Here is a 17003-nt window from a genome sequence, read left to right on the forward strand (position 1 = left end):
ATAATTCTAAAAAAGAAAAAGTAGAGATGGTAACATATTTGCGGACACATTGCTCATATCCTCAAGCAAATAATATGTGCCTTAATTGATCTTATTTTCTTTAATCTGGCCTGATTTCTCAAGCCTGCTTTTTGTTTTGTTCAGTGCCTGAGCTATTTGACTAGAATTGTTATCTTCAAGAATATTTTGTCACCGGTAAAGGCAATTGGCAAATTTATTTACTTGTTTAATTGGGTAAACCTATTAAATTTGCAAAAATTTCACCCAAAGGAAAAAAAAACTAGTCTGTATATTACTAAATTTTATCTTGAAAATAAGCTAGTGTTTGAAGGGAGAATGTAGGACTGTCAGGGTAAAAGACAAACGTGTGTTCAGCCTCACTGCTTCAGTCACTGCACCAGTGTCACCCCAGCTGCTGGGTATCAGATGGATTCTGACTATGGAGTCCTGAGGTCTACTTGGTGGGGAGGAACATTTGTGATTTTAATACCCTTTGGCTAAGTGCAGAGTCAAGGGGTAAGATGAAAGCAGGTCAAAATGCTAATATAAGTGACTAGAGTCTTCCTACAATTCTTTCCTGTTTATGCTGCATGCTGTTCTTATGCTTACATAAGCTGTTAGAACATATGCTGTTCTTATGCTACGTAAGAACAAAAATTGGTCATGTTTCCAACGTCAGCTCATAATACCACTTTCTGATTAGTGTCATGCATGAAGGAAAAAGTTACCTTCTCATGGGAGAAACAAAAGATTCAGTTCTCTTACTCTCAACTCCACCAGAGTAAGTCCTTTCAGAGGGAAAAACTGTTTAGTAATCATTTCTGTGGGGTTTTCTTTACTTCTGTTCACTGGATATTTTCAGATATTACAGCTGAAGAAAACTATACCTGAAGGTAAGTGGTTGGCCCATTACATAGTTTCATGGCCTTTAAGAATTAGAAACTGCGATGTCATTTTATATTTTGAAAAGGCAGGATTTAAGCAAAGTAGTATGAGAGGAGACAAAAGATGTGGGGCTAACACTATCAAGTATCTGGGAAGAATTTACTATGCAATAAGAAGGATGCGTACGTACACTGGGCAGGGATTTTCATGTTTGCTTTTAAAAACATCCGACTTCAGCTCTGGTCATGATCTTGCAGGCCGTGAGTTTAAGCCCCATGTCAGGCTCTATGCTGACAGCTCAGAGCCTAGAGCCTGCTTCAGATTCTGTGTCTCCCTCTCTCTCTGCCCGCCTCCTTATGCTCTGTCTCTCTCAAAAATAAACATTAAAAAAATTTTTTTAATAAAACTTTTAAAAAATAAGGCTTTATATGGAAAAGAAACATCATATCCTAAATGATGGCCTTTCTCAATCCAGATTGAATTTTATAAATGACCAAGTTTCCAGAACACATTCATAGGGTCATAGGGTCAACAATGTGTTTTATTATACATTTTAGATTTATACATTTCATATATGCTTTTAAAGCTTCAATTAACAGATAATACAAAATAAAAAATATGTATGCAGCAGTGGTTCTCAGGCACAGAATTTAGGAGGAGACTGGAGCAAGTTTTTCCCCTTAACATGTAGTGAATATTATGAACCAAAATACTAAAATGTTTCTATCTGACCTAGCTGCCTTTTTGACTGAATTTTATTACAGTGAACAGCTTTAATAGTTATGATATTGCTAGCTGGAAACAATAAGACTCAAATTTATAACCTGTATTTTCTTGAGATCTGCAAGACCTAAATAATTACTTTTCTCCTCATAGCGCTCCGGGATCATCCAATGAAAACAATATTGTCCATAAAATATCTGGAGCATCAGCCTAAGAACCACTGCCCATGGTTATTCAATGTCTTCAGGCCTCACAGGATGAGGTAATGGTATGATGGATTTCTTCTCAGTGTCTCTGGAAAGTGCTTTCCTCATATCTGTTAGGAAGCAAAACTTAATGTAAATACCCAAATATCAAAATATATGAAATCTGAAGGGTATACATATGTAAAGTTCCCATAAAAGGTTTGTCCCCTAGACCCTGAGAGAAATGTATTTAAATGAGACTCTTAGTCACAAGTACTCAGCTCTTCAAACGAATGTTCTTTTGTGAGAATCTCAGTAAAATTAACATCCCTGTAACATAATAAAACAATTGATAGTAATTAATCCTTGGTTAGTCAATGTAAGCTAACCAGTGATAGGTTCATAAAGAAGTTAAGGGAGATTTAAATATTAGATAATGCTCAAATTTAAAAGTCTAACAAATATTCTTTTAAATTTACTAAAATAACTTTCAGTCTGTAGAATGAATGTAAATGTTCTGGTGGCTTCTTGGGGATACTGCCACGGAAGGGAGCTCACCATAAGCGTCCTCGTCAGGCTCCCCATTGCTGGCTGAATAGTACTCTATGACTGTCCTGTATACGCTGTAGCCCAGCTGCTTGTACATGTTGACTGCAACCTGGTTAGATACTCTTACAAAGAGATCAACAAAAAATCCACCCTTTCTTTAATTAAAAAAAAAAAAAAAAAGAAAAAAAAAGAAAATGTTAGAATGTGAGAAATTCTAGAAAATACTTATTTTTAAAAACAACACTTGTTTTTAGTTTGCTTTGACTATCATTCATAGAATGGTAGTAATAGAACCTTGCAGCTGATTACCTCATACCAATTTTTACTTCTGAGGATTTATGACAATTATCTCACAGTACAAAGAGATGAGTTTCTTTTGCATACTAACATTTTAAAACCTAGATTTTCTTAAAAGACAAACTTTAAAAGCATTTTTAAGCCACAATTCTGTCTTAAATTACTGTGTATTTTATATCATAGTAATTGACATGCTCATTTTATCAACTAGCAATACAATACTTTCACCCATACGTGCAAATTAAAGATATTGAACAAGCACCCATGTGGCCATGGCCCAAGTGTAAATACGGGACACTGGTTGCCTGACACTGGCAGCCATGAAGCCCTCAGTTTTCTCTGTCAGTGACAGCCACCTCCTTTACCCAGAGGTCCTAACTCTTGTGCTCATTAGCTCCTTGTTTTTTGCTGTAGATTCACCACCTACTATAGCTTTTCCTATTTTGAACTTTTATCCTTTGGTGATTTGCCTCTCAGTAAGTAGGAGTCAGCCTTGGTGTAGCTGGGATCTTACTTATCGTCCCTTTGTTTAGCATTCCATTGCATGGATGGATATATACTACAGGTTGCCCATTCCCCACAGATAATCCGGTTTTTACTTTTACAAACTATGCTGCTGTATTTTTATTGTATGTCTCATGGTACAGTACAGTCTACAACTAGGGGTGTGGTCACTGGCTCAGGGGGGCGTCTTCAGTTGCTTTAGTTAATGCCCATTTCCCAATCAGCTTATACTCCCAGAGGAGGGAAAGACTCCATTCCCACAGTACCAAGGCTTGGTTTATCAGACACTTTTATTTTTGAAAATCTCTTAAGTATCGTGGGGCAATTTTAATTGGCATTTCTTGTTACTAATAAGGCTAACTGTATTTTTGTAGGCCATTTAGATTTCTCATTTCGTACTGTCCTTACTGGTCTTTCACACATTTTTTCTCTCTCCCCCCAGCTGTAGTTCTCCACGTATTCTGAATAGTTGACATTGTATAAATGATTGCTGCAAAATTTTTCCCAATTTGTGGCCTGACTTGTTATTATATATCTTTTGATGAACAAAGTTCTTTCACTTCAGTGAAGTTGCAATATGAACCTCCTTTACAGTTAGCCTTTTTATGGTTTAAGTTCTTTTTACCCTGAGGTCATGGATGAACTCTCCTCTATTATCTTAAAATGGGTAATAGTTTGCTTTTCAAATCTAGGTTTTCAATAAATCTGGAATTGTGTATTGTAAGGTAGTAGTAATCTGGGAAAATTTTTTCCCATGTGGCTAATTGTGCCACCATCTTTACTGAAGTGTATCCCTTCATTGCTGATCTTCAGTTGCCTCCTCTGAGGTATGTCAATCCATACATTCCTGCATCTGTCTGCCAGTTCTTTACACTAGTCTAAACTAGTACTCCAGCACTAACACACAGCTTACTCATTACAGCTTGATACCTAGAGGGGCAAACCCGCCCATTTTGTTGCTCAAGCAATCTTGACTCCTTCCATTCCCCTGGTAAGTGTCAGAATCAACAAGTCCCATAAAAAGGACTTGAGATTTTGATTGCCGTTACATTGGCTCTGTGGATCAATACCAGTTTAGCCTTCCATGTTACTACAGGTGGTTATCTCTCCACTTAGGTCATCTTTACGGTCTCTTGGTAATGTGTTAGAAAGTTCAGAGACCTCTAACAGAGCTTTTGTTAGATTCTTCCAAAGGGCTTAATGTATTGATGCCATTATAACTGGCATCTTTTCCTAAATTTTACTGTTTTTATAGAAATGAAATTGAATTTTATACTGACTATCCAACAACTTTAACTTTTATTCTAAACATTTATTTGTAGCTTCTTGTGGTTTTGTTTGTACAATCTTAGATGTATAAAAGTAAGAGTTTTGGTTTTTCTCAGTTCTCATATATTTTTCTTGCTTTTACTGTGTTGCCTAGGATTTCCAGTAAATTACCAAAAAGGGGGTAACTATAGGCATCCTTCTTTGTCCCAAATTTCAAAGAGAAAGCATTCAATGCATCATTAATAATATTTACTACAGGTTTTTGGTAGATACTCTTTTTTTAGGTTATGAAAGTTCTCCCCTTCTATACTAACAGTTTTTAATCAATTGGATTTTATCAAAGCATTTTCTGCATTTACTGAAATAACAAATGTTCTTAATTAATATGGTCCAACAGATTTACAGATTTTCACATGTTAAAAACAACCTTCCCCTGATATATCATCCTTTTTTATGAATTGCTGAATCCATTTTGCTAAGATTTTTCTGGGATTTTTGCATCTATAATGAGTGATTTTTTTTCAAATTTTCCTTCCTCATATTTGTCAGGTTTTATTATCATGGTTATTCTAGTCTTAAAAAAAAACAAACACTGAAGAACGTTCCTTCTTTGTGTAAAACTGAACTTATTTCTTAAATAGTTGGTAAAATGTACCAGAGAAGCCTAACATTCTGCAAAGATTTTTAGGTACTGATTGTAATCTGTTAAGGAAGGGGGTCTGCCTGCAACCTATTTTGGTAGACTTCTCAAACTAAGAACAGTTTTTAAAATTTTTAAAGAGTGTTTAATACATACACATACACACACATGAGATATTAGCTGGCCTGTAAAGTCTAGGTATCTATCTGGCTCAGAAAAAGTGCTGACACTTACTCTATACCCTTAATTTCTAATCATTCTAGCAGAAAGCATGTTTCAAATTTCTCATTATAGTAATGATTTGCTTTATATTCTTTCTCCTTGTATTTTTATCAATTTTCTCATTTTTACCTTGTCACCGTGTACATAAAATTAGTAATTATTACATCTTCCCGATACATGAACTCTTTTACCTGTTATCCAGTGACCCCTTTTTTCTCCGTTAATTATTGAACTATGTGACTATTGTTAATTTAAGTACACCAACTGTCTTTTGGTTAGAATTTTACATGACAATTTAAAAAATTTCTTTCAATCTTCCTGTATATTTAATTTTTACACATATTTCCTGTAAATAGAATATAGTTCTGACAGTCTGTCTTTTCAATTTTATATGGTTTTACTGTTGTAAGACGACTTTAACATGAAGTTTTCCCTTAATAAATTTTAAATGTACATTTTTTACTATAGGTAAATGTACAACAGATTACAGAGTTTATTTATCCTCTTTAGCTACAACTTTATGCTTACTGATTTTGCCCCTGCCCCCCAGTCTCTGGCTACCACCACTCCACTCTTTGATTCTCTGAATTTACCTGTATTAAATATCTCACATAGGTGGAATCACACAGTACTTGTCTTTCTGTGACTGGCTTTACTTAGCATGTCTTCCTTTGTCTTTTAACTAGAGTAATTAGTCCATTTAGTGTTGTATTTACTGATTATATCTGGATTCATAGCTACCATCTTATTTCATGCTTTTTGTTTTACCACTTTAATCTCCTTTTTCTCTCCTTACGGACTGATTTTTCTCATTCCACTTTTTCTGTTTGGAAATTATAGTTTCTGTTTCAATGTATATATTTAAAAATACATGTATGTATGTATGTGTGTATGTAGCTAGGTACACACACATACACGCACAAATCTGAACTATTCCAAAGTAATGAAGATTTAGAACCTAGAAAAGAAGGGAGCTTGGTGGTTTTCTACTCTGAGAGAGATTCTATCCCATAAATACATTAATCATATGCATAGAGTAGATAGCTAATTAGAACCCATTTCTTAACTCCTTGTCCACCATACAATAATGCCAAATACTTTAACGCCATTAACAAATGTGTGTAAACTAAAAATTTTCTCTTCTTCCTTGTTCAGTCCAGGGAGAATTCTTTAAATTCTTAAGGACTACAATTGACTTCTTTTTCAGCTGATGCTCTCTTCCCTGAATGATCTCAAGTTCCTCTTGTCCCCAGCTTGGCCCAGAGCATTTTCAGGCCATGGTTATTCCTTTAAAACTTCCCTTTATTAAGTCCATTAAGTGGAAAGCCTCAAGAGCCTTTCTCAGCAAATGTTCCCTTCCCTATATTTCCCTATATATTTCTAGGCATTAAGAGAAAAAAATAAATGGCAGCTTGACAACTGATTAAACTCGTATATACATCTTTTACCTCTTTTTTACAATGGGAGCTGGTAGGAGTCTTTTAATTACATTAGTTTTATCTCACATAATGAAGGTGTTTCACATACACAACAGGTCTTTTTTTTTAAAAAGCCCTAATGCTGGCAGTCCCCAAACTGTGCTCTAAGGTTGCCCGAACTCTTAGAGGTGCTGTAGGATATTTCAGATGTTTGGGGAAAACACAGACAAATCTTTCATGTTAGACACTGGCAAACTAAACTACTAGTTTGATATAACTCACAAATGCAGCATTACATGGTGTTACATTCCTTTTGGTGACAAAGTATCTTTATGAAGCCAGGTTTTAGCAGTTCCTATGATTAAAAGAACCCAATACAACCAGAAAATCAGTATGAAAGAAGAATGCAGGTGGTTGTATCAAATCGGTTTCCAAGGTATGAGAAGTCCTTCAATGCTCAAAAGGCTATAGATAACCAGTTATTTAACAATGAAATAAAAATATTTTTTCTTTCAATTTGTTTATTTTTTTCCAAATAGCTACTAGGTTATCAGGCCATAAATACTTACTAAGCAGTTAGGACATAACTTAAAATTAAACTAGAGGATTTTTTTGTGGAAAAAATAACTGAGACACCAAGGATGATGTTAACCGAATTCAAGAACATCTGCCACTAAAAGAAATCTTGAGAGCTAGTCTTTGCACCAATTGCCAAGCATATAAGCCTATGGTAGGCCATTCACTTTGCCTGAATCTTCCTCAGTGGCAAAATAGGGACTGTACTACTACTATGAATATTTGACTACTGAAGACTGAAAATGAAAATCCTGTAAACTGTAAAGTACAATATTCAGCCTGAATGGAAAAAATCTTATAAATGTTCACTATGAGAAAAATAGTCAAATTATTAATTAAAAAGCAAGATCTCACCGTTCTGAAATCTCCTCTAATAACTCCATAAGTTTTGCAGCCAAACCAAGGCGTCGAAATTCTGGGGCAACAGAGAGAGCTGTGACATGTCCGTGCCATTCTTCCCTAGCTACAGAGCCTTCTGCTTTACCCATAACTGCCAACAAAAGAGTGCATTCAGTAATTAAACACATGGATTTACACAAAAATACAGAATGACTGTTGGTACATTATTATTATAAAGGAAACTAATGACAAATTTTAGTTTTTAAGTAACATTGAAAGTCATCTAGCTAATGGTTATTGGTGCTTTTATCTAAATCTCACTTATAATGCTGAATCTAGTTGTAGAATGAGAATTAGAAAAAGGTTTTTTTTCTTTAAAAAGAGTAACACTAAAAACACAACTGAACATACATTTTAAAAATATCTGCATTTCAGAATCAGAACATATATTTTTAAAATATCTACATTTTACGCAGGTGGGTAGGTTATGTACACACCAATAGATAATGCACAGCTCAAATTTTCACTAGTAACCCTACTAATTCAATGAAGATGCTACCATCCCTATATTATGTACCAAACAAACCATGTAGAAATGTAACATAAACATAGATCTAAAAAGCCTGAGACCATGTCTGTCTGGTTCAGTGCTGTATCCCCCTGGGGCCTACCTAGCACAATGCTTCAAACATAGAAGGCATTACCAAGCTGTCAAATGGTTGAAAAATAGAATTCTAGGCATCATGATTATACTTGCAATTCTGCAATCAATCGAAATCAGTTGAAACCTATACTAAAATCTCAACTGCCTATCCAAAAATGTTCTAGTGGTTGGTATTATACTTACTATAACCCATTAACTCTCCACCAGGTGCCTCTGCAACAATGAAATACTCTGGCCAGTGGGCAAGGTACTGTAAATAAAAAGGAATCCCATACTAGAGTCTTGTTAAGGAGTGTGGAAAGTAATTGACAGTAAGAAGTATTCTTAATGAGTGTTATGAAGAAAGTTTCCTTTAAAAAATATATTACTTTATCCCCAGTCCTATATATGTATAATTTTGATAACCATAACCATGTCAGTACATTAAATATTTAGGTTAGCACTAATAATTTATAACAAAATTGACTGAATATATAACTTCAAATGTGAATGGAGACAACACCATGTAATACGAAGCAGAGAACCTGGACTCCCAAATTCTTCTGTGTCCATACAGATCACACTGTATCTAAATCTCTGCACAGCACTTACCATCACCTGGTATTTGTTACTATCTCTCTCCCTTTTGAATATGAATGTCACGTTCACTCCATCCCTGGTGCTTGACACAAAGTAGATACTCAATACATTTACTTTTCCATAATTGCACTAGAAAATTAGGGATTAGTTCCTATTTTAGCTTCAGCTGTGTGACTGTGAAAATAACTTTAAAAGTTAATCACTTCTAGAGTCAACTTAACAGTTACCCTGTTGTGTTTCCCCTCCATTGACTCAAATTCTCATTTTCTGGTACTACTAATAAAAGCTGACCTAAGAGTGAATGCCTGAATAATTTGCTCATTATGTAACTCTTCAACCCTGGCGTCCTTACTGATATGTGCTCATTCTTATATTTCTTCTTAGTGTAAGCTTGCTGATGCAATTCTGAGGGGCCACCACCAATCACATTTTTAAGTTCCCATAAAACCTGTTCAGCAGTATATTCTTCAAACTTCTCTGAAGGACAGCTGTTATTTTCAGCACTCTTCAAACATAACCCTTAACACAGCAGGCCAGCCAGTCTTCTCACCATGCAGCCACCATAACTGTCTCTCCTGCTAGGGGAGGAGCCCAGATGCTGTTCATCAATCATGAAGACCTGGCAGATTATTTTCAAACATGGCCTCACCTGGATAATGGGACTTTTACTGTAAGTTTTAAGTGTAACTAGACACATACCATGCAAGTTGATTCGCATCCTAATACTTTACCTTACTATACAGTGGAAGTTTTTCGGCCATTCAAAACAAAAATTTTTTTAAACACGGAGAGGGTCTTTATTTTTTTAAACTTATTTGAGAGAAAGTGCATGCAGGGGAGGAGCAGAGAAAGTGGGAAAGAGAGAATCCCAAGCAGGCTCTGAACTGCATGAAGCATGATTCAGGGCTCAATCTCATGAACACTGAAATCATGACCTAAGCCAAAATCCAGAGTTGGACACTTACCTGACTGAGCCACCCAGGCACCTCTGGAGGGGTCTTTAAAAGGTCATAATTTTTGAAATACAAATGAAATTCTTGATATTTTTGCTTTTTCACTCAACTTTGTTTCTGATATGTAGCTTTGTTGTTGCCTATACCTATAGTTAATTGTTAATAGCTGTATAGTGCTGTATAGTGTATAAGTGCTGTATAGCACTCTGCTGTGTGAACACTTTAAATATCCTATCTCTTGAAAGAGACATCTGGGTTACTTTCAGTTTCTCAAAAAATCTTTTTAAATTCCTTCATGAATATAGTATAATTCATTTAACCATTTCCTTATTGTTATGTATGAATGTTATTGCAAATTTTTAATATTATAATTCTGTAACACATAACTCAGGGGTTAACAAACATTTTCTATAAAGGGAGAGATAGTTAAATATTCAAGGCCATGTGGACCATATGCTCTCTGTTGCATCTACTCAAACTGGACAGTCTCAACAAAGCTACAGACAGGTTGTAAATTATTTGGCATGGCTGTGTCCAATAAAATTTTATTTACAAAAATAAAAATAGGCAGTGGACCACATCTGGCCTATGCACCTAGTTTGTCAATTCCTGACATAATTGACTCTACTATTATTTTCAGCTTCCGGGAAATGGAATTACTGTGTATTAATTACACTGCCAAATCACCTTCCAGAAAGACCGCAGCAAGCAGTTTATACTGTCACTAGCAGTTTATGAAAATGTTGCTCTTACCCTCATCAGCACTGAGTTTTATCATTTCTTTAAATCCTTGATAATTTGATAGATGAAACATGGCATTAGAGGCACCTGGGTGGCTCAGATGGTTGAGCGTCCGACTTAAGCTCAGGTCATGATGTCACAGTTGGTGAGTTCCAACCCCACGTGAGGCTTGCTGCTGTCAGCGCAAAGCCCACTCTTCAGATCCTCTGTCCCATCCCCCTCTCTGTGCCCCTTACCTGCTCACGCATGCTCTCTCTCTCTCTCTCTCTCTCTCAGAAATGAATAAACGTTACACAGAGGACTGAGATTTAAACAACAAAATAAAACATGGCATCTCACTTTGGTTTTAATTTCCATGTCTTTTGACTGAACTGTGAGCCTGAACTGTGCCCTCTTTTGTTAAATTATCAGTCAATATTACCCTCCTACCCTGCAATGGATATGGAGCATAAGCTAGAAATCCAACTTTGTTTTAAGCCACTGAGAATGTGGGGTTGTCTGCTAATGAGACATAACCCAGAGCACCCCAACTTCACACATCTTTGCCCATTCTTCTATTGGGGAACATGGTAGATATTGCTAATTATTACCCCAGATCTTCTCTTTGTTTTAGTAACAAGCCCTAGTTTAAAGCTAGGCTCATTCCCAGACTGTTACAGCTAGTAAGTGTGGCATGAAGCAAGTTCTAGTCAATGGGATACAGAAAGTCCTGTGTGGTACTTCCCAAAGGTACTCCTGAAAGGGAAGGTCTCTCTCACCTTCCCCTCTGTTGATCCTCTGCCAGGAACATGGATGTGATGCCATTTGCTCTGGCAGCTGAGACAGGAATGCCAAGGCCACCCTGGGAGTGGTACAGTGGTTAAAATGCACAGCTGGGTCACTGGTGACTTCATGAAACCACCACAGACCACTCATCACCTCCAGACTTCATTCACATCAGAGAGTAACAACCCATCTTGCTGAAGTCACTGCTTTCTGTTGCATGAAGCCATACTTCCTACCCAGGGGCAAGGTAGGCAGTGTTGCTGCACTGCTGAAGATTTAGGAGGTCATTATACTAGCATCTTGTCAGGCAGATTTAAGACAACTCTTGTTCCCAGTTTATTTTTTTTTAAGTGCTTTCACTATTGCTTATGTTTCCAGGATTACAAGTTTTAAAGTTTTTCTATACTCAAGCCTATTTTTTCCTTTGTTCCTCCATGTTCCTTACTCCTAGTAAGCCTTCATTTAACTTTTTTTTTTTTAAAAAGGATACAGTTTCTGTAAGTGGATCCAAGTTACTAAAAGAAACAAAAGAAATGTCAATAGTAAGCAGTGTTGACAAAACCAGTTTAAATAAGACACTGAAACTGAAAACATGCACAAGGAACACAAAACATGCCAAATCCACAACTTTAAAACCAAATTTAGGGGTAAGGAGGATGGTGTAAGCTACCTAATGGCCAAACTGAGCCATCACAGCCACTATAAAGATACCTATACGTTTTCATTTAACTGTTTCTTCCTTTACAAATTACTTTCTATTTAATACATCTGATCAAAACCTTCCATTTTCTAAATGACAATAAATCATTAATGGAACTGGAGCCCAACCAGACATGTAAATCACAAACAGAAGGTAAAACCAGCTCCTGCAGCATCTGGCAGGGGTCCCTCCAGCCAGTCTCTAGGCCTTCCCTGACAACTCCTTTCTCCTTTATTCCATCCACTCAGTGTGGGCCTCTCACCACTAGGTGTTTGCTCCCCTCTCTTCTACATTCTCACCTCCTCTTCCCACCACCCCATCCCTAAACTTTTGGAGGGAGACTCCTGGATCTGACTCTGGTGCGCTCAGCACTTGTTTCTCTAGTGTATCAGATCACAACAGTCCCAAATCAGCAGTTCTTCCAATGTACCTATGGTCTGTCTACAAAGAGCTCTGCCCCTCACTTTCCTATTCAGTTAATGGAACCACTATTTTGCCAGACTCAAAACCAGCCACCTGAAAATCTACCTCTTGTATACCCAGTCAGATTCTTTCTTGGGACCCTTACCAATGCACTTCTCTAGGCCAGCAGTTCTCAAGCTTTTCGGTTTCAGAACCAATTTACACTCAAAAACTAATAAGGACCCCCAAAGAACTTCTGTTTATGTGGATTCTATCTATTGATATTTAAATTTTTAATATTCATTTTAAAATAATAAATCAATTACATGTTAATAAAACCTTTTTTTTTTTTTTTTTAACTGAAAAGTCATCCTACTTTCAAGAGCAAAATTTAGGGGCACCTGGGTGGCTCAGTCGGTTAAGCATCCGACTTCGGCTCAGGTCATGATCTTGGGGTTCGTGAATTTGAGCCCCAGGTGTGCTGTGCCCACTCTGTGCTGACAGCTGGGAGCATGGAGCAAGCCTGCTACCGGACTGTGTGTCTCCCTCTGTCTCCACCCCTCCCCCGCTCATGCTGTGTCTCTCAAAAATAAACACTTAAAAAAAAATTTTTTTTTAAGTACAAAATTTAGCGACAAGAGTGGCATGGTTTTAACAATTTTACAGATCTTCTTAATGTCTAGCTTAAGAGAAGGCAGATGGATTCTCATCTGTGTCTGTATTGCTTGGTACTGCAAGTCACACAACTGGAAACTCCACTGTGCACTTGTGAGACAATGAAAAAGGCAAAAAACCCATCTTAGTGTTATCCTGAAAATCACTTTGACCCTGCAGAAGCTTGAAAAGCCCCAGCCACAGCTGATCACTGCTCCACACAGTGTGGGAATACACTCTCCCACACCTCTCAACGACTACTTTATAAGCCTCTCATCTTGCCTCAACTCTCCAAGGCCACCCCTTTCCAATCTCGGCTGCTTCCTGTTTCACACAGAGAATACACAACAGCAGGCACAAAGCTTCACCAAGATCCCACCACCAAACCCACCCACCTGTACCTCAAGCGTCTGTGCCCCTCTCTACTCACTCTCCTGTGCCCATGCCTGGACTGCTGGTGAGCAGATCCACCCCCTCAGTGCCCAGGTTCCTGCTCCCACAGTTCTCCTCTCCTGGGATAATCGTACACACACACTGCACATTTAGCCATCAGCAGCTCTTTACATGGCTCCTCACTCCCTCCACTTGAAATGCTCTCCTTGCTCAGCTTCTCAGACCCAGTACTGGCTTTTTCTCCCAACTCACCGGGCCACCAGGTCTCCTTCAACACTTGACACCTAAGGCACCGTCCTGGAGCCTCTTTTTTCCTATCCACAGTCATTCCACCACTGATGTCACCTCTCCTCTCAGTTTTTGTTTTCTGTTTTAACATTTATTTATTTAAGTCATCCCTACACTCAGCGTGGGGCTTGAACTCACAACCCCGACATCAAGAGTCACACGCTCTTCTGACTGGGCCAGTCAGGGGCCCCTAACCTCCTGGTTTTAATACCATCTACATAATGTTGCCTCCCTCCACCCAAATTTCTATGTTTAGCCCAAACTTCCCCACCTGGGTATCTCAATGCACTTCGCAGAGGAGCCCAACTCCTAGGAGAGCCTCTCCAAGATCTAGCCCTGTGACTCTGACCTCATCTCCTCATGCTCCCACTCTCACTCTGTTCCAGCCACCCTGGCTGCCTCCTCCAGTCAGAAACAGGTACCTATGCACTTACCAATCCCTCTGCCTGGAAGTTCTCCTGCCCCCAATATCCACCGGACTCACTCCCTCATCTCCCTAGGTCTTTCTGCAGTGACACCTACCCTAAACACTTACCTAAAGCTGAATCCCCACTCACTCCCTATTTCCCTTCCCTGTTTTCATGTTTTTCTTTGGACTGAATAATAAGTTCTACAGTGGTACTTCCTTTCCCCTCCCCCCCACTCCAAAATGTAAATTCCATAAAGGTAACATTTTTTTGCTTTGTTCATTGCTGTGTCTCTAGCACTGATGCACAGTAGGCATGAAGATATCTATCCAAAAATGAGTAAAACACCTGTTGAGTTAACCGCAGTGCTTCTACATCCACGGCATCTTCACTTCCTACTGCAGCACCCTCATCCAGTGATTCTCAGTGTTCTCTGTGAAACTGCCCTAATCAAAGTGTGAAGTTGGAGGACATGGGAAGAGGAGTTCCCAATGGCATATTCTGAAGGGGCCTTAACAAACTAGACAGTTCTTTGACATCTAAAGTTTTATTGTAAGTGTTCGTGCTTATTTTCTTTCTTCTGTATTCATTTTCATATAAAATTAGGGCTAAGCCTCCCCAGATCTACAGTTAAAACAAGGTTTTGCCCTGTACACTCTTGAAGCTTCAAGGCGCCCTTCCCCCCCCCCCCCCCAAACGGCACCTCCCAGACCCAAACCTCTGCCAAGTCATCATCTCTAGGCCCTTGCCAGGACATCCTAAGTGGCTCACCTGCCTGGTATGCCTCCTCTAATCGCCTCACATTCCACACAGCTCTGTGGTGAAGAGCTAGGGCTCCAGAGCACTGGCCCTTAAACAGCCGACGATTTGCATTTTCCAAGGGTTCCCTGGTGGTCGGGGACCACTCTGAAAGAACCACTGTTCTACAGCCGATCTCCTGGATTAGATTCCCTGCTTCACCCACTCCCACCACAGGGCTCTATCACCTGGGGCAACTGACTTGAACTCTCAGTACCTTAGTTGACTCATACAAAAAATTGGGGATACTGAGAGCACCTTCTTCAGAGAACTGTGAGGATTACTTGGGTTATTACAAGTGCCAGCACCCATCAGGCACAGCGGGAGCTCAACACAACTCACCTGAGTTACACTGCTTTGTGGGAGAGGCTCATTAGAAAATTCTTCCCAACTAACAAACAAGTCTGAACCCTCCAGCGACGGAGCAAAAGTCCAGTTTCACCAGTTCCTCTGGCCGCTCAGAGAAACCCCCTACCACAGTCACACTTGTCTCTCAGTTGTCTGGCCACACTCTAGGTTTTCTCACCTTCACACCTGCTTCCTTCTCCAGAACTTCCTCATCACTGCCAACATTTTATCCATCCTTCAAGGCTCACTCCCTCTTTGAAAGGTTTCTAGCCAACTCCTCTCAACTTCTTGCCATTCTCTTGACACTTGAATCTGACCCACCCAGCTGTCTTGAAAGTGGATCTGGGATTGGTTGGCTGGTTGGTAGGTAGGTAGGTGGGTGGGTGGGTGGATGGACAGATAGATGTATGAGAAAGTCAACATTAACAAAACGCTTAACTGTAGAATCCAGCATGTGTCTTTAGATGTTCAGGGTAAAATTCTGTCGACGTTTTAAATGTTCAGAAACTTCCACAATAAAATCTTTTCTTAAAAAAAAAAAAAAAATGTGCCTGCAAGTCACAGGTCCTGCCTTAACACGGACTAAAAGAAAGTACACACAGAGGGTCTCCACCAGCATGTGCCCTATGCCCCGACTCCTCACAACACAAAGTTTTCCAGGCTGGATGCGCCGCTTTGGTAACAAAACGCACAAAACCAACCCGGACCGAGAAAGGAACGGCGGCGGTCGGTGCCACCATCACAAGGTTTCACTCGGGTACTGATTAACCATCACCAGGTGGGCTGCACAACGTCCGTATTCCCAAAAAAACACTTAGCTGTTGACCTCGCAACGACCTCCGCGGCGGGCGCCTCGGTGCTGTCCGCTGCACAGAAGACGAAGCCGAGTCGGCTGGCCGGATGTTGGCTGCAGGCGGCAGAACCAGAGCTGGGCTCGGGCCGCTCCCCCACCTCCTACCACTCGCGCGGGCGCGTCGGGACAGCCATCGCGACAGGAAGCCCGCGCACTGCCCCGGCCCCAACGAGCACGCAAGGATGCAGGATGAAGTCTCAGCACCTCAGCCAAGGTCAGCGGGGAGCTCCGCACGTCCGTCCCCGCCCCGGCTCTGACCCCGCGGCCCCTAGGGAGGCGCCAATGGCGGCCGGCGGGGGTGGCTCCCGCGGGCCGCGGGCCCTGGCCCGGGAGAGGGGATGCAGCCACCAGCGTCAGCCCCGGGGGCCTCACTCACATGTTGTTGAAGCGGAACAGGTCATCGCACGTGAAAGCCCGGAGCGTGGTCATCGCGCCGCCGCCGCCGCCGCCGAGGCCGGCTTGCCGCGAGCCCCGCCCGCCCTGCCGGTAGTCGATTTGTGCGGGTCACCGTGGGGCGGGGCAGGGAATTGCTTCCGGGCCACGAGTTGCTTGGCAACCAAGGTGGCAACACCGCTCCCTCTGGCGGCCGGCGTCTGGAATTGCAGTGTCATTCTTGTAAAGTCGCCGGGTTCTCACCTTTTGGAACCTCAAAACTACTCTGCGGGAGTGAGTGAAAGAAATAGGTAGTGTGATCTCCTAGGAAGGAAACGCAAAGCTGACCGGGGCTAGGAAGCCACCACTGAAAAGCGGGGTTCAGGACCACTTGGGTGCCCGGTAATAAATGAGAATGGAAGTGGAGCCAAATGGGAGAATTCATGCATGATTCAGCGCTGCCTGTCCCAGTGATGTGT

General features: G+C 40.2%; 1 protein-coding gene and 1 long non-coding RNA gene across 7 annotated transcripts; one reads left to right on the top strand and one right to left on the bottom strand.

The window, feature by feature from the left end:
• Positions 1–1408: 1408 nt before the first annotated feature.
• NAA20 (N-alpha-acetyltransferase 20, NatB catalytic subunit) lies at positions 1409–16655 on the bottom strand. 6 transcript variants are annotated; one of them, XM_058684754.1, is made up of 7 exons: positions 16529–16644; positions 16126–16206; positions 11303–11385; positions 8455–8521; positions 7623–7758; positions 2352–2497; positions 1409–1924 (listed from the first exon to the last, which is right to left on the bottom strand). In XM_058684754.1, exons 1-7 carry the CDS (start codon positions 16551–16553, stop codon positions 1839–1841), a joined length of 624 nt encoding a protein of 207 aa, XP_058540737.1. In that variant the 5' UTR covers positions 16554–16644; the 3' UTR covers positions 1409–1838. The 6 variants fall into 6 exon arrangements, with proteins under 6 accessions (XP_058540737.1, XP_058540738.1, XP_058540739.1 ...); XM_058684755.1 differs by lacking the exon at positions 11303–11385 and adding an exon at positions 11800–11824 and having other exon boundaries at positions 8455–8545; positions 16529–16642; XM_058684756.1 differs by lacking the exon at positions 11303–11385 and adding an exon at positions 11800–11824 and having other exon boundaries at positions 8455–8545; positions 16126–16165; positions 16529–16635.
• Positions 7317–10882, top strand: LOC131485356 (uncharacterized). The gene is made up of 2 exons (XR_009248789.1): positions 7317–7422; positions 9433–10882. It is a non-coding gene; the product is annotated as an uncharacterized LOC131485356 (long non-coding RNA).
• Positions 16656–17003: the final 348 nt, after the last annotated feature.

The sequence above is a fragment of the Neofelis nebulosa genome, chromosome 9 (assembly GCF_028018385.1).
Source record: "Neofelis nebulosa isolate mNeoNeb1 chromosome 9, mNeoNeb1.pri, whole genome shotgun sequence".
Taxonomy (NCBI): domain Eukaryota; kingdom Metazoa; phylum Chordata; class Mammalia; order Carnivora; family Felidae; genus Neofelis; species Neofelis nebulosa.